General features: G+C 46.2%; 1 protein-coding gene across 2 annotated transcripts; it reads left to right on the top strand.

The window, feature by feature from the left end:
- The first annotated feature begins 303 nt into the window (after positions 1-303).
- LAYN (layilin) lies at positions 304-22,671 on the top strand. 2 transcript variants are annotated; one of them, XM_057749733.1, is made up of 7 exons: positions 304-580; positions 3,607-3,904; positions 11,000-11,157; positions 16,502-16,534; positions 17,158-17,241; positions 20,040-20,142; positions 21,796-22,671. In XM_057749733.1, exons 1-7 carry the CDS (start codon positions 496-498, stop codon positions 22,157-22,159), a joined length of 1,125 nt encoding a protein of 374 aa, XP_057605716.1. In that variant the 5' UTR covers positions 304-495; the 3' UTR covers positions 22,160-22,671. The 2 variants fall into 2 exon arrangements, with proteins under 2 accessions (XP_057605716.1, XP_057605718.1); XM_057749735.1 differs by lacking the exons at positions 304-580; positions 11,000-11,157 and having other exon boundaries at positions 3,679-3,904.
- Positions 22,672-22,754: the final 83 nt, after the last annotated feature.

Raw genomic sequence — 22,754 nt, 5'->3', positions numbered from 1 at the left:
CTCAGAGTTCGCCTCTCCGGTTGGCCCAAGTGCGGAGCCTAGGACGCTAGGAGATTGGCTGTGCCCCTGAGGCGTGGGAGCGAGATGCGGTCCTGTTTTCAGCCACAGTGCCTTCTGCATCAGGATCTCCTCGTCCCCGCGCCGTGGGCAGACGCAGGATCTCCCTGGGAAGCTCGGGGTGGGGTGGCGAGCTGGCACCCCTCCTCTGCTTGCTCCCCTCGGGCGGGCCGGGTGTCTGGCGCCGAGCGCGTCGGAGGAGGCCCTGGGGGGGGGCGGGCCAGCCGGCTGGGCTGCCCTCCCCGCAGTGACGTCCCAGGGGGCGGAGGGGCGACGGGCTGGCTCCGCGCCCTCCCCGCCTCCTCCGGGTGCCTGGTCCGTCGGTTCTCGGGAGATGCTGCTGCCGCCAGCCGTTGAAGCCGCGGAGCACGCCGCTGCGGGTCCTCCCGCTCCCCCGCCGTAGTGCCGCGGCGTCCGAAGGCGCACCCGAGCCTGGCCATGCAGCCGGGAGCGGCGCTGCAGGCCGCGCTGCTGGCGGGGCTGCTGGCGGGGCTCCGGGGCGCGACGGGGCGCCTGCTAAGCGGTGAGTGCGCGCGCCGGGGCGGGGGCAGGTTCCGGGCGCTCTCTGCTGCGACACCCGCTGCACCCCAGCTGCGGCTGACCGTCTTCAGGGCCACGGTGACTCTTCTCGGGCCCCCCGCGGAGTGGGCGGAGGGGTGGCACTCCCACCCCACCGGTGCACGTAGCCCTCCGGCGCCCCCCTGCTTCTAGAGGAGCAGTCGCCCGGCGGCTGAGCCCAGCGCCGGTTCCCTGCGTGTCCTGGACAGCTCGAAGTCGGTTCCCCGCCCAGGGTTGCCAGAATCCCGGCAGACGTAGGCTAGGTGAGGCGGTGAGCAAACTGCCCCAGTAGGCGCCCCCTCGGTCCGCTCCATCGAGCGCGGCGCAATAGTCCCCGGGGCCCCCACGTAGGGCTTGTCCTGCCCACCGAGGAGGTCTCCTGTCCCCGGAGACGGTGGGTACAGTAGGGACTCCGAATCGGCTGCGCCGTGGGAACCCAGCCCGTTACTCCTAATCTCTAATGGGGGCGGGCGGGGGGGAGGAGGAGGGGGAGGATGCCGGGATGCAGCGCCTGGAATAAGAGCGCTTAGAGATCGTGAAGGAAGACTAGTTAGCGCGCGGCGCAAGCCCCGCCTGACTCTCTGCTTCCTTCCTCCTGTCGTGTCACTGCAGCCTCGGACTTGGACCTCAGAGGAGGTACAAGTGCTCTGGCTTCTTGCCTCTTCCATTTGTTCTGCATGTTGAGGCGGGGGCGATTGCGGGGGGCGGGAGGCTGCGGAAATGTCCTTCCCCTCTCTCAGGTTTCCTTCGCAAGCAACAGATTGGCCAAGAGGGATGGAAGGGAATGAAAACCTTCGCTCCGTTATCTGTGCTTCCGCAGCTGATTGAAAGAATCTGAAGTTGGTTTCAGGATGGGGTGGGGTGCAGGGCGGCAAAATGGGGGCGAGGGGAGGGAGCGGGAACCGAATTCAGCTGTTTGGGTGGTGGCTGCACGGGCTCTATCCTCGGTGGTGGCGTACCCAAGTCCCTCCCGCCCTTCCCCTTCCTGCAAATGAGAGGAGAGAGACACTTCCTGAAGGCAGAGGAACCAGATGCGCCCTGGGCCTTCTTCCAGCTCTGGCTTGCTCTGGCACTCACTGGCTGTCTTGGGATGTGTGGCCAGGCTGGGCCATGCAGGAAACGCGTTTAAGGTGTTATGTTTTCCCTTGATAATCCAACTATGGAAAATTGGACAGTAAATTCAACTCCAGGTTGGGGGTTCCGGGGGCTGATTTGTTTTTCTTCTACTGCCTCATTTGGGGCCACCTTTAAGGACTCATAGAAGCTGAGCTGGCCCAGCCTTCTCCCTAGGCAGCATCCCAGCCACAGCCTCCCTGGCCAGTTGTCCCCAGTCCCTCCAGAACACCTCCTTAGTGAGAATGTCCCACTTTTGAGGCCTCCTAACTTGCTGATGGAGCGGCCCTGTTAGCATTTCTCCATGTAGCAATAGGAGGAAAATGACAGAGAAAGGGAGAAGATGTAAAACTTGTATACCTTGTTTGTTGAGAATTTCTTTACAAAAGCAATGAAAGAAGAAACTGAAAATAAGAATTCACAGGAGCTTTCTAGATTTTCTGTATGTGCTCTGTTCCCATTTAAGCCCTGAAAATGCAACCAACTGCCCATGGACTTTTGCCCTGTGTTCTGGACAGTTTGGGGAATGACAAATGCTATCTGGCTCCCTGCACAGCTGCAAAACGAATTAGGAAAATGAGAACATTCTATGAGAGCTGGAAAGAGGTTCTCAAACCAAAATCCTTTATTCCTCGCTCTGTGGCAGCAATTCACACCCACAGCCCACAAACGGGCTGTCCATTGCAAAGGATTCCCCTTGTTGAAATCTGGTTTTCACTGTGCATCTGGATCCAGAAACATCCTGTGTGTTCCTGTGGGTTAGGAAGTGGCATGTGTCTCTGTATTCCCAGTACCTAGCACAGCGCCAGGCATGGAGTGTACACACAAAACATACTGACTGAACGAAGGAGCAGTGAGGCTACTGTTTTGGGTGCAGCACGGCTTCAGGCACCCAGACACAAGCTAGAGTGGTGTGTGCTGATGAACGGTTTGTTTTCCATCCTCAGTAGAATCCCATCCTTTGTCCTTGATCGTCTTCAGCCCTTCAGATGTCGGTCAGATGAGACATATTTGCATGGACTCTCAGTGCAACCTGAGCCTGCAGTGGCGTGGGGAGCAGGGTTCAGTGGTTATGGCTGTGACTTTGTAATTAGATCTGGGTTCTGACTCAAGTCCTGCTACTGATAGCTTATGCGACCTTAGCCAAATTAATTTCTCTGGGCCTCAGTTTCTCATCTGTGAAATGGGACATATACAATATCTACAACTGAGGATTAGTAGGAGTGTTCAATAAGATAAGGTATGTATGTAAATGTAAAAGCCCTTAGCACAGTACGTGATACACAGTAAGAGTTCACTAAACCTTAGCTGTTGTCTTTACGCAAGACCAGTAGCAGAAAACCCTATGGATCTGATGCTCTTAGCTTCTCCTTATATCATAGACTGGGTGAATTCTCAGTCCTGCTGTTGATACATAAGCAGAGGGTTCCAGGGTAGAGGAGTTCACGTCTGACTTCAGAATGCCTCTCTTACCTGAAGGAACCCGCAAACAGAGATAACTCATTTTAAGTCACACTATCTCCTGAGATTCCCTAATGGCATGCAAGTGTTATTTGTGTGCCATTAAGTGAAACCATAAATCTTCATCTACCTCTCTCTTAAAGATTAATTTTAAATGTCTGCTTTTCAATAATCTATAACGGAGCAAACAAAACATGGAGCTCCTACATAATTTAAGCAGTGAAGTCTAAATCACTGCATCTCCATGTTGGAAGGGGTGTTAAAATCTGCTCTGAGAGCCTAAATGACACTAAAACAATCCACTGATGAGTAATCAGAATTCCTGCCGAAGGACAACTTCATTCAGAAGCCTCCAAGCATCCCTGCTCTGGTATATTTTGGGGGCACTAAAATAGGTTGGCTTTTTTTTTTCTCTAGGTCAGCCAGTCTGCCGAGGAGGAACACAGAAGCCTTGTTATAAAGTCGTCTACTTCCATGATGCTTCTCGAAGACTGAATTTTGAGGAAGCCAGAGCAGCCTGCTGGAGGGATGGGGGCCAGCTAGTCAGCATCGAGTCTGAAGATGAACAGAGACTGATAGAAAAGTTCATTGAAAACCTCCTGGCTTCTGATGGTGATTTCTGGATTGGGCTCAGGAGGCGAGAAGAGAAACAAAGCAATAGCACAGCCTGCCAGGACCTCTATGCCTGGACCGATGGCAGCCCAGCAACATTTAGGTAAGTGTGTGGAACTCACAGCAGCTAACTCACTGGATGTAACTCCCAAAAGAGGCAGGCTGGACCCACGGTTCCAGCCAGTGGGGAAGAAAAGGCCCAGCCGGGCAGATCCACGAGGGGATGGCAGTACTGGCATAGCCACTGACCGAGGCAGTGTGCTGAAGGTGGTAAATCAGCCTTAACGTGGGCCCAGCTCATGTCCAGGGAGCTCTGTCCAGGAGGGTGGCCAGGAAGCATTGCTTCTTCAGTGGCACACAGTGCTGAAAGTCAGCAGTTCGGGCTACCTGGCCTTTTGGATTAGAACCCCTGTGAGAGGTTTTTGGGATTTTTTTTTTAATTGAAGTATAGTTGATTTACAATGTTGTGTTAGTTCCAGGTGTACAGCAAAGTGAATCAGTTATACATATACATATATCCACTCTATTGTAGATTCTTTTCCCATCTAGGTCATTACAGAATACTGAGTAGAGTTCCCTGGGCTATACAGTAAGTCCTTATTGGTTATCTATTTTACATATAGTAGTGTGTATATGTCCGTCCCAATCTCCCAATTTATCCCTCCCCCCACCCCCTTACCCCCTGGTAACCATAAGTTTGTTTTCTACATCTTTGACTCTACTTCTGTTTTGTAAATAAGTTCATCTGTACCCTTTTTTTGATTGCACATATAAATGATATCATATGATATTTGTCTTTCTCTGTCTGACTTGTTTCACTCAGTATGACATCTCTAAGTCCATCCATGTTACTGCAAATGGCATTATTTTGTTCTTTTTTTATGGCTGAGTAACATTCCATTGTATAAATGTACCACATCTTTTAGGTTGCTGCCACGTCTTAGCTATTGTAAATAGTGCTGCAGTGAACATTGGGGTGCATGTGTCTTTTCGAATTATGGTTTTCTCCGGATATATGCCCAAGAGTGGGATTGCTGGCCCTGTGAGAGATTGAAGGCCTCCAGACCACGGGAAATTATGATGTTGGGCAGAAATTAAGCCAGGATCTAATTCTCTATATTGGCCAACAGGGGCCTTAAGGAAGCCTGCAGTTTGTAGGGCGCTTCTAAACCCACAGCATTGGACTCACTTCACACACTCACCCCCAGCACCATGGCATTGCCATCGTCCCTCCCTCAGAAAAGCAGTGACATGGAAAAATGTCAAAAAATATATCAAAATTAAAAGGCAGATGTAAGACTGGAAAAACACTGTAACAAATTTAACAGTTACTATCTTTTTACAATAAAGAGTTTATATGTCAATTAGACCCCAAAGCACTAAAAGTTTATATGTCAATTAAACCCCCAAAAGATAAAGAGGCAAAAGACCTGAGCAAACAGTTCACAAAATAAAACATCTAACTGGTAAATAATCATATGGGGAAAGAGTTTAAATTCATTTTCAATTAAAAGAATGAAGATTAGAATATATCTGTGTTAGCTTTTGCATTTAAGACAGCGTGTTGGCATCTATCGAAGTTCACCCGTTATGCTATTCAGATCCACGCCTTCATCTAAGTTCTGGGAGTAGCTCCTCCAAAACACACATGGGCCTCTCTTCCTGGGAGGAACTTTAAAAAGGAAAGTTAGGGACTTCCCTGGTGGTCCAGTGGTTAAGACTTCACCTTTCAGTGCAGGGGGTATGGGTTCAATCCCTGGAGGGGGAGCTAGAATCTCACATGCCTTGCGGCCAAAACATGAAAATATAAAATAGAAGCAATATTATAACAAATTCAATAAAGACTTTTAAAATGGTCCGCACAGACAAAAAAAAAATATCTAAAAAAAAAGGTTAGTAGGAGGAACTACACTTCCCACCACTGCAGCTGGTCCCAGGGCCACAACTGATACTTATTGACCCTCCTCGTCCTCCATCCAGTCTAGATTCCCCTCACCCTCTGCTCGGGGAGCCTGGATGGCTTGCTTATCTTGTGGCAGGACCCAAACCCTTATCCCTTAGGAGTGTGAGGCCCTAGTCAACTTGCACTTCTCAGACTGGAGGGATTTCACTTTTCTATTTACCATCAAAATTGAACATGTGAGTACCAACAGGTATCCTAGATAAATGCTGAACATATATCTCCCTGCTTGTAATAGCAGAGATACCTTCGCCTCCTGATTAGGGTCAGTACCTCCTGCAAAGATAATGACTCCTCTTCTTGCCTTCCGGCCTCTGGACATAAGGATCCCTGGGTGACCAAATGGCAGCCATTGCTCATAGTTCAGTAACACTCTTGCTATATCTTCTGGTGGAAGGATCCCCACTTTGGGTACCAGGACCTCTAAACCCACAGAGCTCAACATTGCAGAGACAAGAAGCACAAATTCCCCAAGTGAGTACTACCAGTGATGCTAAGCAAGGCTACTCTTCCTCCCACCCCTGGCTCCCAGACCCCAGAATACTCTTGGATGACACAGGATGACGCAAAGGTCAGTGATTCAAAATGTGCACTGCATCTTGGAGGATGATGCTCCATCCTCACAAAGGATTGTCTCTAAGCTAGTGCTTCACCTGTGTTTTCAACAAGTTCATCTATCACTCTGTCAGACTGTCAGCTTCAGGATGGCCAAATATGTAATACGACTAGTTAATCCCCTGCCTACTCCCACATCTCCTTTGCTATAAACTAGGCTTTTTGGTCTGATGAGATCCTATTTGGAATCCTGTGCTGGTAGATCAAAGACCCTGTAAGCATTTGGATAGTGGTGCTAAGGCCCTGAAGCAGGAAAGGCAAACCCATACCCAGATTGCGTGTCTCTTCCTATCAACGTGAATCATTGCCCCTTTCAGGATGGAAGGAGTCCACTGTAGTCAACTTGCCACCAAATGCTAGGCTTGTCTCTGTTCCTGGCAGGCTGGATGTTGGGAAGTAGCTAGATCAGTCTTGGTGAGTGGGAACAGCTACTGCTGAGCCCATGTGTGGCCTCCATCCCTCCACCATGGCTGCTCTAGTATGTGTCTGTTACACCAGCACTGGGGCAGCTGGTAACAGGCTGGCTGACATCAACTGGCTGAGTCGTTTTGTCTCCCTGGTTGTTTAGTGCCTCTTCCATGCTAGAGGCTTCTGGGTGGGCTTTAACACACGATAGATTTTCATACTTTATACCTACTCCTGTATATCTATTCACATCACTCTATCCAAGAGCTCCTTGTCCCTAGGCTTTCACTCTTTCTCCTTTTAAACTCCTGATCAACTGGGCAAGCTCTTTGCCTTTACCCCTAGTTTTTATATATCTAACCTCCAATAATTTCTCTTTCCATACCAAGTAGTTAACTAGGTATATCAACTAAGCTCTGGCCATTGGGAGGATGTTTCACAGCCACCTCCGAGTGGGGCTGTAGTGCAGCTGCAGCCCATTTGGAGTTGTACCCCCATGCCTGGCTGGCCTATCCACGAACCAAGCTTAGGCTGCCTTTATCAACTAGTCATAAGGTATTCCCTTATGCAGCTATGTAAGCTGAGGGACAGGCTCTGGTACAACAGTGGTAGATGTCATGGCAGTCTGCTCTACCTGTTCATACAGTGCCCTTTCGTCCTAAATATACCTCTTCTATCTTCTAATGAGTTGATTCCAGGCCTACCTAATCTTTTGACTAGGTGTGTCTGACAGTATATCACTTACATTGAGCAGGTTGGATTGCATGGTCTCTTGATACTCCTTGCCTAGTAACAAGCTAGGAGTTTCTTTGCAAAAGGTGATATTTTTCCTCAGCTATAGATGATATGGCCTTGCTATAGAATCTTAGTGGTTTGCATTGTGATTCTGTCTTTGGAGCTTACACAGATTCTATATGGCATTATTTTTCTCACCACTAATAATAGGGTCTGATGGATCACATGGCCCACGTGGGACGTCTGCTTACATCACAGCCTAGAACTGTTTCAGAGTCCGTTTTTGCTTTGGACCCCACTCAGAGACAGCTATCTTTCATGTCAACTGGTATATAGGCCAGAGCAGTATTCCCAGGTGTGAACCATGCCACCTCTAGAGCCCAAAGAGACCTACCACGTGCTATGCTTCCTGCTTCACATTATTGCAAGATGCTTCAAATTATTGTGAGATGAAATAATTTGACCTTTAATTTGAAAGGGGCGTTCTGGCATTCCCTAGACCGCTAGACACCTACACTTTTTCATGAAGTAGCAGGCCCCTGAAACTTCATAGCATTTATCTCCAATCTTTGGAGCACTTGAGTCTTACTCAGGCCTCCAGTCCTTGCTCATCTGGTTCAATCAGCATGGTGTCAGCAACATGGTGGACCAGTGTGATTTTCTGCAAGATATCCAGACAGTCTCTCTTAGCATCATATTATGACAGAGGGTAGGAAAATTAGTAGTCTTGAGGCAAGAACTGATGTCCATTCCAAATGAATCCAAACTGTTTTCTGATTCTCTTTCTGATACAGATGGAAAAGAATGTGCTCACCAAATCTGCATATTAGGTCTCCAAGGGCATGTTAACCAAAGATAACACATATGGCATAGTGGCTGCAAGTGAGGCTTCTACTTGGTTGAGTTTGTGCTACTCCAGTGTCATCCTTCAGGATCTGCCTGGTTTTTGCAGGAGCCAGACTGGTAAATTATATAGCGATATGATGGGGAATACCACCCTTGCATTCTCTAGGTCTCTAAGGGTGGCACTACTTTCTGTCATCTTCGCCTGGATATGATACTGTTTTCTACTTACTATCTGGGAGAGGAGGGGGAAGAATGCAGTTTCAGAGGCTTCCACTTGACCTTCTCCACTATTATAGCCCTTACCCCATAAGTTTTCAATTTATATGCTTTAGGACTGGGGAGTGACCATTGGATGGGTCCCACGGTAAGGTGGTCCTGATCTCAGAGAGACAGCAGTGAGCAGTCCTGAAGAGAGATCTTAGTTCTCTGCCTGGGAATAGGACCTGGGCAGACTGGATGAAAACCAGGAATCCTAGCCACTAGTCCACCAGGAGCTAGAGGCTAGAAGCAAAGTTCCCCCAGCTCTTTCCCCCACTGAAAAATGCATTTCTCAAGGAGGCAAAAACTACAAAAACAGATACAAAGTTTATTGTTAGAGACACAGCATAACAAGTGGGAGAGCACACAGAGAAGCAGTTTATTTAAGACAGAAGCAAGACAGAGATACACACCTGGAGAGAAAGGGTATGGGCGTCCTCTCCAATGAGGAGGTGATTTAAATCACTTATTTAGGACAGTCCTTCTGGGTCTTTGTTTACCTTGGGCCAATTATCTTTTTTCACACCTGACCGGCCCTAGGACCCTCCCCAACAGGCGTGCGCAACTTTCTGCTAAGGTGGATTCCACCACATGCACTGTGGGTGCATGTCCACACTTATTATGGGGTGGTGCCCCCTCCCTTTCTGACCTCCAAGGAGGCTTCCTGAACATGTGCAGACAGGGAAGTTTTCCTTGACCTCAGGAGTGGCCATCTTATCTCTTTATTCCAACAGAGCTCAGCTTCTGCCACTAGCTTTGTCCTTAGAGTGTCTGGGTGAGAACAAAGCTTCAATTTTACTCCACTTAACAAACACCAGCAGTCCGGCCCAGGGGCCCATCTATCTCCTACTTCATTTCTTGGCCAGAACTCCATTTAATACTTGGCCTTAATATGTTCCCACTCAGATGGGTAGCCTTACTGACACTTCAAGTCTTTGGGTTAACTTGCACCCTGTGTCCCACAGTCTTTGTAACATTTGAGTATTCCTCTTTCCCCAGTGTATGGTTATTTGAGTAAATGGCCACAAGTCCCTTTGGGAGAATAAAGGAAATTACCATGTGTACCTACTGTGATATTGTAGGGTCCTTCCTCCTTCTAGCAGTGAGTTCCAAGCCTGAAAGCTGGCTCAAGACCAGAAACTAGATGCCAGGCACAATAGTCCATCCATTCCATCATCTGTGAAATAAAATAACATAAAGCCATAGGGCCAGTGGGGAAGAAAACAGACAAGCAGGAGGTCCACCCACAGGGTTGGAAAATTGCCTGGAGGTGACTAATGAGGTGCAGAGCCCAGCCTCAGCCAGGATCCCGAGCTCTCCAGATGGTGTCCAAGCAGCATTGCAAGCTCAGCTATTGTCCAGGCAAATTTAACCCAGTGGGTTCAGCGGAGGAGTTTCCTTTTGGTGAACTGAAGCACAAGACTCAAGCAGAGCTGTATTGGGGTGCTACAAGGAGAGCTGTCTCTTAGCTGTCTCCTAAGGAGAGGCTCTGACAAGAGCTCGGCGGAGTAGCAGGGCTCCTCTAAATAGTCTGAGCAGCAGGGCAGATCTGGGCCCCGGAGGGAAACTGCTTAGGTGAGTGACCAGGCGGACTGCAAAGCCCAGCCCTGAGTCAGCACATGGGGTGGGTGCTCGCAGCATTTAAACTACCTATGGAGTCCAGGGCTTTAACCTAACACCCGCATATCCAACTGGGTGGCAGCACCAGTTAATTCCAGTTACCACTGGGGCTGCTAGGGCACCCTGTCCAGGAGCCAGGGAGACAAAGACAAGAAATCAGATGGCAGAGGCTGATAGAAGGGTTCATCAGCCTGCTGAAGTAGAAACAACTTAAAAACTGAAAAAGACTACATGGGCCTCCTGCTTTTGCCCGCACCCCAACTCCTGCTTTGAAGCCTCTACATTTTGGAAAGTCTTGCTCAGATGCTTGAATCTTCTATCTACTACCCAGAGCTAGGAAGGCAGCTATAGCTGTTGAAAAGCACAGGGAGAAGGAAGCAGGGCAAGCTCTGGATGAGACAAGCTGTGCCTCCCTCAGTTCATCTGATTTCTAAAAAAAGAGAGAGAAACAAAACCCAGGCAGCCAAAAGCAAAAAAGAAATAAGGTCACCCGGGCTGGCCCTGCTGGCTGCTTTTTCTCATAATTACTTTGCAGACATCGTATGGTAATATATTCCTCCCTGCCAAGAGGCTGTGGCAGATGTGAGATGATGGGTTGTGATGTCTGTATTAGAAAGCATGCGCTCCTTACTGGCAGCGCTTCAATTCCTCCCTGTCTCTTACATTCCTGGCTCAGTGGAACTTGATAGGAAAACAGAGGCTTTCAAGTCTTGTGGGAGCCTTCTCCAGTTGCCTCCACCGTTGACCCCTTCCCTACAGGAACTGGTATGTGGACGAGCCTTCGTGTGGCAGCGAGGTCTGCGTGGTCATGTACCATCAGCCATCAGCACCTGCCGGCATCGGGGGTACCTACATGTTCCAGTGGAACGACGACCGGTGCACCATGAAGAACAACTTCATCTGCAAATATGCCGATGGTAATGAATCCTCTCCCCAGTTACGTGGCCGAATTCTCAACCTCCTCTCTCATTTCATACACAGCTGCTGGTGCCAAGAATTTGTCACGTGGTCTCCGAGAAAGCTTGTTGCACATGCCAGCAGTGTGAAGCACTGGGAATTCTTGTGAAGGGAGATGTAGTGATGATTCCTCACTGAGGAGTAATTCTAGCAAAGGAGAGGGCTGTTAGAGGCTAAGAGGAGGGAGGAAGAAATGAAAGGGTCTAGTTTATGTATGATGAGGCAAGAATTATGAGAACTTCAAAACAAGCAAAAAGCCATCCACGGGGACAATTATAATTCTTTTTCTTTCCGCGTATGAGGTTGTAGGAGCTTGGAATGCAGTAAGTTCCCTGTATACAAACCTTCAAGTTGTGAACTTTCAAAGATGACAATGTGCGTTTGCATGTCCAGTCACGTAAGTTAGTTCACATGCCTAGTGTACATTGTCCCGTGCATGCAAGCTCTACAAGTGATTATGCTTTTGTGTAGTTTACTGTACAGTATTGTATAGAGTACAGTAGTACCGTATCTTTATTTCAAGACCAGGATGTCCTGAAGCAAGCATAAAAGCAGCGGTGATGTAGCTAGTATTACTGTACTTTTCAAGGTACTGTACTGTAAGATTTTAAATGTTTTCTTTATTTCTTGTGTTTGTTTTTTTATGTATTGTTTGTGTGAAAAGTATTAGAAACCTATTACAGTACAGTACTATATAGCCGATTGTGTTATTTGGGTACCTAGGCTAACTTTGTCAGACTTATGAACAAATTGTACTTACAAATGTGCTCTCGGAACAGAACTCATTCGTATGTAGGGTACTTACTGTAAAGAAGAAATATGAAAGGAAGCTGGCCATTGTTCCTGCAGGTCTTCTACCAGCCATGTGACATTATTTTCTGGGGCTTTAAGGAAACAGAATAATGACCAGAGGAGGTAGATGATAAAAACACACCAATTTTATTGACAGTGGGCAGATAGCAGTCACTTTGATGAGCAGACAAACTCCCTAGGGCACCCTCTATATATATGCCTTGCAAATTTCACTGGCATTTGCTTCTTTTAAAAAAAAATTTATTTATTATTTTTATTTATTGGCTGCATGGGGTCTTCGTTGCTGCGCACAGGCTTTCTGTAGTTGTGGTGCGTGGGGTTCTTACTGCTGTGGTTTCTCTTGTTGCTGATCATGGGCTCTAGGCTCACAGGCTTCAGTAGTTGTGGCACATGGGCTCAGTAGTTGTGGCTCGAGGGCTCTAGAGTGCAGGCAGAGTAGTTGTGGCACACAGGTTTAGTTGCTTTGTGGCAAGGAGGATCTTCCCAGACCAGGGCTCAAACCCATGTCCCCTGCATTGGCAGGCAGATTCTTAACCACTGGACCACCAGGAAAGCCCAGAATTTGCTTCTAAATCTGTTAAGGCTTTTGAATGGCTACAAGCTTGTAGTCTCACTGTGCTGGGGCTTCCCAAATTCCTCCATTATGATGGACTTCGATCTAAACATGAAGTGATGCTTTATCTGTTACTGAAGCTTCTCACCTCTCTGAAGCCAACTGCTTGACCCCAATTCTGCATCCTTTCCTGACAGAAGTAGAATGACTTGTTAGTTACATCTAGCTGGGAACTAAACTATCCTGTCATTTTAAAATTGTCTGAATTTGACTATGCTTTTGCTGCTAAAGTTGTTTTTCTTCCCTCATCACCCCTTCAGATGAATTCTTCCCCACCATACAGAACTGTCTCAGGCAGGGAGGTTGCAAGGACTGAGGCTGGCTTAGAGCAAGTAAAAAAGGCACTTGTTACAAACTGGTTATTCATCACTTTTGTTCATTATAACCCATTATCTCCATGATTTAAAATGTTGTACTTCTTAAGTATTTTTTGAAATGTGAGATTTTGACATTTGTTTTCATAGCCTTTTATTTTCGGACTTTGAAACTAGTTAGTTTTTTTTAATCATAATTTTTATTAATTTGGTATCGCCTGTTTTAGACTGAGTCCTGGCAGGAAAAAGATGGCACGCTCAAAGGGTTTAATGAGAAGACTATAATGAAATGATATTTGGTAAGGTGTGGGCACAGAGCATGAGATGGTGAAATGCCCAGGGATTAGCTACACCGGAAATCTGTTACTACCCCTAGGCGTCAAGGCGGCGGCGTGGGGGGTGGGGGGGTGGACTCCAGAGAAAGCTTGGCGTCGTGGGAGAAGAGCCACCCGGCAGGAGCTATAGCCAGAGAACACAGCTACCGTCAAAGCACAGTGCCGTGGGAAGGGGTCTGGGTAAATTACCGGGACCCCTCTCTTCTCCTACCCGCTAATCTGCTTCTGCCTCCTGTTGGTTAAGCCCAATCAAGAGCCAAAGAACAAGGCGGGCCCAAGACAGAGTCCACAGAGGTCAGCGTCCTAGGACACAGAGAAGGACCAAGAATAGATCCAGCAGAGAGAGGTGGACCCATGGAGAAAGACTAACACATTGCCTTTAGATAGACCCCCATCCTCAGGAAAAGTTCACACACCTCAGCACGCCATAAAAGACTGGCTTGATCAGACCCTTGCCTGTCTCCAGCCCCAGTTCTCACCACCCTTTTCCTCCTCCCATCCCATCCCCCTCTGCCCTCTGTGAAGTTCCCCAAGAGCTCTTAACTGCTGTTTCCAGTGCTTGGCACACCCTCTCCTCTTTCCCAGTCAACTCACTCTCAGCCTTCAGGTTCAGGTTAAATGACACCTCCTCTCCTAACAACAAAGTGCAATAGGTGTTGGACTGGATCCTTGGTGATAATGATGACGGTGATAGTGGTGGTTTTCTAGAAAGGGCGTTGTTAGGACAACTTGCAGGACTTGAATAAGATCTGTAGATTGGATAGTACTGTACATATCAATGTTGATTTCTTGGTTTTGATAATTGTACTATGGCTATGTTAGGCCATTGCCTCACCCACCATCTTAAAGAAACACTGAAGTACTTAGGGAGTAAAGGGTAACTATGGCTGCAACTTATTCTCAGGAAAAAAGTTACCCATGTATCTGTATGTGAATATATGTGTGTATAGATTTTTTTATATAAATTTATTTATTTATTTATTTATTTATTTATTTATTGGCTGTATTGTGTCTTCATTGCTGCACACGGGCTTTCTCTAGTTGCAGCAAGCAGGGGCTATTCTTCATTGTGGTGCACAGGCTGCTTATCGCAGTGGCTTCCTTTGTTGCAGAGCATGGGCTCTAGGCACACCGGCTTCAGTAGTTGTGGCACATGGGCTCAATAGTTGTGGCTCATGGGCTCTAGAGCATAGGCTCAATAGCTGTGGTGCACAGGCCTAATTGCTTCACAGCATGTGGGATCTTCCTGGAGTAGAGATCAAATCCATATCTCCTCTTAACCACTGAGCCACCCAGGAAGTCCCTAGATTTAGATATAGACACATAGATATAAATATATAGAGATATATATAAAGAGACAGAATAATTATATAAATGAAATGTGATAAAATGATAACATTTGGGTGAAGGATACATGGAGAGTCTTTGCACTAGTCTTGCAAATTTTCATAAATCTGACATTATTTCCAAATAAGTTTAAAAACATCACTTCCTCTGGGAAGCATCCACGGCCCCTCAAAACTAGGTGAAGTATTCCTCCTATGAAGTCATAACACCTCACACTCAGTACTTTAACTGCCTGTTTACAAGTTTGTCCCCTTCCCTATGTGGTTGGCATGAGGTCTGGAAATACACATGTTTGACCAATTAATCCCTGCTCTCACTGGACTAGGGGAAGGTCACCGAGTAGTTGCAACAGGATGGCACAACATCCCATTATACCAGAGGGCAAGGGACAGGTTGAAAGATAGCATCTAAAACTAGATTTGACAACATGACCACGTAGAGTAGGTGGCATGCGAGCCAGATCTGAACACTTGATGCCTCCTGGGGTGTGCTAAGGGCACAGACGCCTTCAGTGGAAATCAGAGACAAATCATCTGAGGCAGCGTGTCACAGACCACTGCAGCAATTGATGGAAATGCTGCATTAATTTGCCATGTTCACTGCAGTTTTGCCCAGTGGATTGAACTATGGAGGGACAAGAAGATGACTGCATCTGTAATGTCACTGAATATACGATGTAGTGTAATATAATATCACAAAATTAGTATGTATTCATATTCTCCTATACTTCCATATTTTATTGCCATCCTGTAGAATATAAGTTCCTTAGAGGACTGGGACTATTTTTCATTTGCTATTGTATCTCTAACACCTAGCACAGAGTTTGTCTCCTTGTGAGTTTAATTTTTCTTTTGAATTTTTTAAATTCAAACCCCCAGTTCAGCTACTTAACAGCTGTGTGATTTGAGCAAGTTGTTTAATCTCCCTGTACCTGAGTCTCCTTGTGTACAAATTCTTACCTCATAAGGCTGTTAGGATAAATTGTGTTTGTTTTTATAAAACATTTAGAACATGATGGTGTTTCTATCACAGAGCAGACATTTTTAACAAAGAAATGGATTTGCACCACCTTTGCGGGCACACACACACACACGATTAGAAGTTTCCTTGCTGAATAAAATTTCAGACTAGCTTTGACATCCTGGCCTTAGGACTGTGAATTCTAAAATTTTGACCTTACGGACCCTGACTTTCTGATCCCAGAGCATCTGATCAGCATAAGAGTCACCACCAGTACAAAAGGCTGACACACTTTCAGCCAAAAGCAAAAACATTGATGCAGGTTGTCTGTGCAGCCTGACTATCCTGAGGCTCTTAGAAATATTTTAAATGACTCATGTTCTAGATCACCAGCCTCTGCTATGGGGCTGACTGTGGTCTACTTAGTCCCAAGCCACTCCCACTGCTTGGAGATCAGTGTTTGTTGCTCTAAAACATCCCCAAGAAGAACTGATAAAACGTCTTGGATTGCTTTCCAACAATGCAGGGTGTAGCCGGGGCGGGGGGGGGGGGGGGGGGGGGGGCGGTTATTGTTGAAACCAGATTAGCCATTTGTTGATAAGAGTTGAAGCTGCATGATGGTACATAGGGGTTCATTATACCAATCTTTCCACTTTTGTATATTTTTGGAAATTCTCATATTTAAAAGTTTTAAAATACTTTTTTAAAAAAGAAAAAAGTGCCCAAGTAAAGCTGGGGAAAGGCTAGTCTTTGTGCAGAAGTGATTCCTTGGACTTACTAACCCAGTTTTTGGTGTCTGATAACACTGAAGTTTGTTGGACAACTGAATGAATGAATAAATGTTTGCCACGCTCTGGCCAGTTTCACTCAGATGGCATGAAAATTCACTTACTACTCTCCTCCTTGTTTCTTCCTGCTACAGAAAAACCAACAGCTCCTTCTACAAGGCCTGGAGGTAAGACTGCCAATTGCGATTTGAGTTAATTTGGGCTGTTTCACAGGTTTAGAACCTTTTCATGGGTTTAGAACCACATGTTCTTTAGACCAGATTATTCAACAGAAAGACCACTGGTGTTAACCCTGACCCTTTGGACAGGTGTATGCCACAGGGGACATCTCACTAGTGTTGCCCTTCTCTCAAATATCTGAAAAGTAACAGTTGCAAATTCAGTTTGGGACGTTACTTGTCATTATTGACAATATGAAAGAAATAATTCAATCTAACCAGACAAAAAGCGAGTTAAACTGATAATTTATGGTCCCAGAAGGGAGTCTTTGGCCAGAAGTAAGTCGTTGGCCCTTGCCCTTGGCACTTCAGTACTTTACGGGCCCAGACGTCAGCTGCCTGCTGGTTGTGTCTGTACATGATTCTTGGCAGCAAGAGTCTCACCAGAAGGATGAAGACAAGTAAACCTCTAGGTCAGCAAATTCAATTCTTTTCTTCCCTGTGTTTACAAAAGGCACTGGTCACATTGCTAGTGCTTTGTGGCATCCCACCCTGCAGCTGGTAGGACCTCAGAGAGTATCTGGATTTTGATGCCTTTCTCCAGGTTCTCAAGTCCATGTGTCTCTCTCCAGGGGAAGGAACAGAGCCAGCAATGCCCATGCTTCCAGAAGACACAGAGAAAGAGGATGCCACAGAAACACTAAAAGAAAGGGAAGGTATGTACAGAACTCTCCCAGGGAAAACAGATAATAAGACTCTCTTGATCACAAAATCACAAATTCCCCATGGTCGCATAGTCTACTTTGTTCTTTCCCACAGCTGCTTAAAAATGGGACCAGACAGGGTACTTGTGACTTTGTAAAAACTGCATTAAATGTTAGGTTTCATCAGTGAAATACACAAATGGAGCTATCCTAAGACAACCAGGGCAATTAAAAGAGACAGGAAGTAAAAAATCTGCATGAAGACAGATGAGCCTTGAGAAACTCCCAGAAGTTGTTGGGGAGGGGCGGAGGTGGGGGGAGGGGGTAGACTGGAGAATGAATGTAGAGAAATAAGAACAGAAAGACCCAGGCCATGATTAATATTTCTTTACAAGACAAATAGAGGAAATGGGCGTAAAAGATAAAAGAAAATGGAGTGATAAATTGGAGTGCTAGTGGACTTTCAACTTCAACTCTCACCTTGAGTTTCAAGAGGAAGATCTGGGCTGGTTACTAGACTAATCACGGTGATCATTTCATAATGTATGCAAATGTCAAATCAATATAGAATACATCTGAAACTAACATAATGTTATACATCAACTATATATCAGCTAAGATAAAAAAAAGAGAAAGATCTGAGTTTTTGTCACTGGGCAACTTTAAAAAAACCACTAATTTTTCAGTTTAGTTATTTGCATAATAGAAGTAATAACATTTTTCTCACCTACCTGAGAGCATTACTGTGTCCATAAAATGAAACAGAATATTGCAGTACTGCAATTCATTTGTGACACTAACCACCCCAAGTGAGCACAGACCCTGCAGGTTAAGGGCTCAATCCCCAGCAAGACTGCCCTCACTTCAGATATCAGCCACAAGTTCAGGGGTCCCCAGGCCACCTGCACTTCTAATCAACTGGCTACAATTGCAAGGAGTGCCCACGACCCCATCACATTCAATAATTCACTAGAACAACTCACAGAACTCAGGAAAACAGCATATCTATGACTACATTTTATTATAAAGGATACAAATCAGGGGTTTCCCTGGTGGCAGCAGTGGTTAAGAATCCACCTGCCAGTGCAGGGGACACGAGTTCGATCCCTGGTATGAGAATCCCACATGCCGCAGGGCACCTAAGCCCGTGCACCACAACTACTGAGCCTGTGCTCTAAAGCCCATGAGCCACAACTATTGAGCCCCTGTGCCACAACTACTGAAGCCCACACGCCTAGAGCTCGTGCTCCGCAACAAGAGAAGCCACTGCAATGAGAAGCCTGCGCACCACAACAAAGAGTAGCCTTGGCTCACTGCAACTAGAGAAAGCCCATGCACAGCAACGAAGACCCAACGCAGCCAATAAACAAATAAATACATAAATATTAACCAAAAAAAAAAAGGATATAAATGAAGCCAAATGAAGAAATACGTACAATGAGGTCTGGGATGGTCTCAAATGGGGACTCTCTGTGTCCTCTCCCTGTGGAATCAGGATGCCTAATCACCCCCCACTGAGCTTTGGTGTGCAGAGATTTTATTGAGGTCTCATTACATGGCCAATTGACTTGATCATTGGCCATGTAACTGAACCCATCCTCTAGGCCCCACTCTCTCCCCACCAGCCCCCATCCTGAGACATCTCTGTCAGCAAAAACTCTGATCTGGTCTAAAGGGCTCATGAATAAGGAAGTTACTCCTATTACTCCAAAATTGCAAAGATTTAGAGCCTCCCTCCCAGGTATCAGGGACAAAGGCCAGTCAAATTCTTTATTATACCACAGATGTAATGTGTAAAAACGCTTTTTAAAAAATACAAGACGCTGGGACTTCCTTGGTGGTCCAGAGGTTAAGATTCTGTGCTCCCAATGCAGGGCACCCGGGTTCGACCCCTGGTCAGGGAACTAGACCCCACATGCCGCAACTAAGAGATGCCGCATGCCACCACGAAGACCCAGGGCAGCCAAATAAATAAATACATAAATATTTTTAAAATTTCTTTTGAAGAATAAAATAAATAAAAAATACAGCCTGCTATTCAGAGGTGGGTGGATTTTTATGTCTCATTGTCATTATGGTGGTATTTAATGTAGGTTTTGTTTTGAGGTTTTGGGTGGTCGTCAGGTTTGTAGCCTCACAGAAAAACAAAGCCACAGCCTCTTGATGGTTGGGAGTCTTACCCAGTAGGAGCAGGAAAGGGGTCGGTCCCCAATCCTAGATTCCTCCCAAAACCCCTTGAGGGAAAATTCTCTGGTTCTAAGACTTAAGTCTTAGGAAAGGTCAGGATGGCAAATCTCTAAGTGCTGTCCACAGTCACTGCTCGTGGACCTGACTGCATCCAGCTGTCTTAGCCAGAAAAGTTGGGAAGGCTCTACAGTCTGATTCATGTGCTGCATGTGACCTTCTCATTCCTGGCAATAACACCAAGATGTCTGGCTTGCTTCTTTTTCTCTCCCCCTCCCTGGTCCCATCTTGGAAACTACTGTTTCTGTCCTTAGAGTCAAAGACATCAGTACCCCCAAGCAGCCTCTGCTTTGTTAACGAAGAGGGAGAACAAGAAAAGAGACAATCTCTTTCATCTGAAAAAAAATTTTAATTGACCAAAGCACCCTTCTTATATTTTACAAGAGACCCAAAAACGTAAACTTCCATTCTGTTACTTCGGATGATAGGACAGTTAGAAAATCCTCATTTATTGAAACCGGAAGACTTTGCTAGCTGGGTAACTCTGTATTGATTATGCTTTCTTAGCCTGTTTTGAAGAACGCAGAAACATCACTAATGCTGATAATATGCGCTTTTCTTTTCAGAAGCAGCCTTGAATCTTGCCTACATCCTAGTCCCCAGCATCCCCCTTCTCCTCCTCCTTGTGGTCACATCAGGTGTATGTTGGGTTTGGATCTGTAGAAGGAGGCAAGTAAACTCTTCGTCTCGTAAACCTTTGTGTCTTCTGAACTCTTTGAGGTTTGGACTTCATTAAAGCCAAGGCAGCTCCGAGAGAATCACTTCTACAGATTTGAGAGTAACTTTTCTGATGGGCTCAGGGCACTCAGAAGTACTAAGTGTTGTGCACAGCTGTGATTAAGAGAATGACCTTAGCTTCTTTAACTTCTGTGTGTGGAAGATTTTAAACGACCTGAGGGGTGAGACTGTGTTATTCACCCATGTGTCCACTCATCACTCAGCAAAGTGCTCTCGTGCATGTATGCTCTCACTCCAGAGATGTGTGTTGGGTGAGTGAAGGCATGAATAGTGAGCCATGTGAAAATGACTATCCAAAGCCTGGCAAACCTCTGAAACTAAACCACTTAATTCAAAACGAAATAGCCAAATCCTTTTAATTGACTTTTAATTAAATACACAAACGTAGAGTGCTACAAAATAGCTACACTAAAGCCTAAAAGCACCTCTGTTAGTGGATCATGTGCCACCATTTTTGAGGTATGCAGAGGTCTTCTCAGATACCTGTTTATTCCCCATCATCATGGTCTACAAAGAAGAAGGCTGGTATTGCCATCTTACAACAGGAAAGCAAAGGTACAGTTTAAGACTTGACTCCCTTTGATGACCAATTTAAGATAAACCAATTAAGATTCCAATGTAGACCCTACCTCACTTAGTAACTTCCTTACAGGATTATTAGAAGAATTAAAGCAGTTAATATATGCAGAATGAGTATATAGTAAGCACTCAAAAATGTTATCTCTTCCTATGGTCATTTTTATTAGTTACTTCCTTTTAACCTAAAACTAGAATTCAGTTCAAAAAACTGCAAATATATTTTCTAACTGCTTACTCTGTGGTTGGTTCTTGATTTCCCTTCCTTATGTTTTTAGCATATCACCACAATTTAGGAACTGCGGCTTTGAAGCTGGAGTCTAGCTCAGGGTTTTAACTGTTTTTGTGCCACAGACCCCTGTAGCAATCTGGTGAAGCCAACAGATCCCTTTCCAGAGCAGTATTTTTAAATGCATAAAATAAATTACACTGGACTACAAGGGAAGCAATAATGCTGCTATATAGTTTAGCAAAATCTTTCCAAAAATGAGTGTGAAACAGTAATACACATGCCTCTTTATTAATGCTTCTTTATTTAGTGGTGAGTATAATTATGATGACACTGAAGCAGAGATGGGCATAAAATAGTTTAAGGCATCTTCAATAATAACTGGGATGTGATATGAAAATATCTATGATGTCTGTTGTGAGCATGTCAAAGATATTACTAGTTCTACTCGTTGATGGCCCACATTCAGAATTGAAGGACAGGTTCAGTTTCACTTAGAGATGGATTTTTTTTAAATGTGATATTTTCCCCCAGCATTTCTACCCGTGGACCCTCTGGGGGCTCTGGGGCTCCCAGGATCACTCCCTCCGTTCTGTGCTCTGGCAACTGTGAATCACAGATACATAACATTTTCCTGTTTTGCTCCCGCCCCACCCGAAGCCCTGACCTGTAGGTTGAGGCAGGTGAGAAGTGCAGCGTAGTGACTGCCCAGGGATGACGTCCTCCTACCTGGACCGGGGCCCGGGGATATTCTCAGCCCTGGTTCTCTTTCCTCCTAGGAAACGGGGGCAGCCGGGCCCCAGCACAAAGGAGCAGCGTCCGACCTGGCCCGCTCCTCAGCCCGGGACCAGCCCGGACCTGGAGGTTTACAACGTAATACGAAAGCAGAGCGACGCTGATCTAGCCGAGACCCGGCCGGACCTGAAGAACATCTCATTCCGAGCGCGCTCGGGAGAGGCCACTCCCGACGCCGTGTCTTGTGACTATGACAACGTGGCCGTGAACCCATCTGAAAGCGGGTTCGTGACGCTGGTGAGCGTGGAGAGTGGTTTCGTGACCAACGACGTTTACGAGTTCTCCCCGGACAGAGCAGAGAGGAGCAAAGAGGCCGGATGGGTGGAAAATGAAATATATGGTTATTAGGGTGCACGCGCAAAACCTGAACTGACAGGAATGGGAAGAAGAGAGAAGCAAAAGTCTGTAAGGAGAACATTCAGAAGGTCTATGAAAGAGCTCAGATCAGGTCCGGGGGTGAGCATGAGACCCCCTGAGCCCCTGCTGGATCCCCAGCCCCTCACCCTGCTGGAACTTCTGCAGAGTCGCCTTGCCCAGGGTCTGGCAAATAGTAGAAAATAAGTAACTGACTCTCAAGGGACAGTGCTTTCATTGGGGGGGGCGGGGGGGGACGGGGACTGGAGCTTGGGAAACCAAACTCTAGGTTCTGTTTCTCGTGCTCTGTACAGCAGCAAACATCACAAACAGAAAGTACAGACGCTTTTCAAAGCCGAGCTGGGCTGCGCATCAGCAATTCTTATATCTGTTTTTTCCAAAGAATCAAATCAAATAAAAAGCAGGAAACAGAATGTTAGTCAGTCTGTGTCTACAGCCCTTCCTCTGCATGTGGCCTCTGGGGACCTTGTTTTCTTTTTCCTGACGTCCCAACTTGGAAATATCTAACTTGGAAACACTTTAGAAACTAAAAACGAAGTTGGAATCTAGGCTTCTCGGCTCATTTGTG

This window comes from Hippopotamus amphibius, chromosome 9, assembly GCF_030028045.1.
Source record: "Hippopotamus amphibius kiboko isolate mHipAmp2 chromosome 9, mHipAmp2.hap2, whole genome shotgun sequence".
Taxonomy (NCBI): domain Eukaryota; kingdom Metazoa; phylum Chordata; class Mammalia; order Artiodactyla; family Hippopotamidae; genus Hippopotamus; species Hippopotamus amphibius.
This window is presented reverse-complemented; position numbering and strand designations above follow the sequence as displayed.

Excerpts from the sequence above, each read along its gene's own strand:
- LAYN (XM_057749733.1), top strand. The coding sequence starts at position 496 with ATGCAGCCGGGAGCGGCGCTGCAGGCCGCGCTGCTGGCGGGGCTGCTG. Across the intron at positions 581-3,606 it reads GACGGGGCGCCTGCTAAGCG|GTCAGCCAGTCTGCCGAGGA; the intron begins GTGAGTGCGCGC and ends TTTTTTCTCTAG. Across the intron at positions 17,242-20,039 it reads AACACTAAAAGAAAGGGAAG|AAGCAGCCTTGAATCTTGCC; the intron begins GTATGTACAGAA and ends TTTTCTTTTCAG.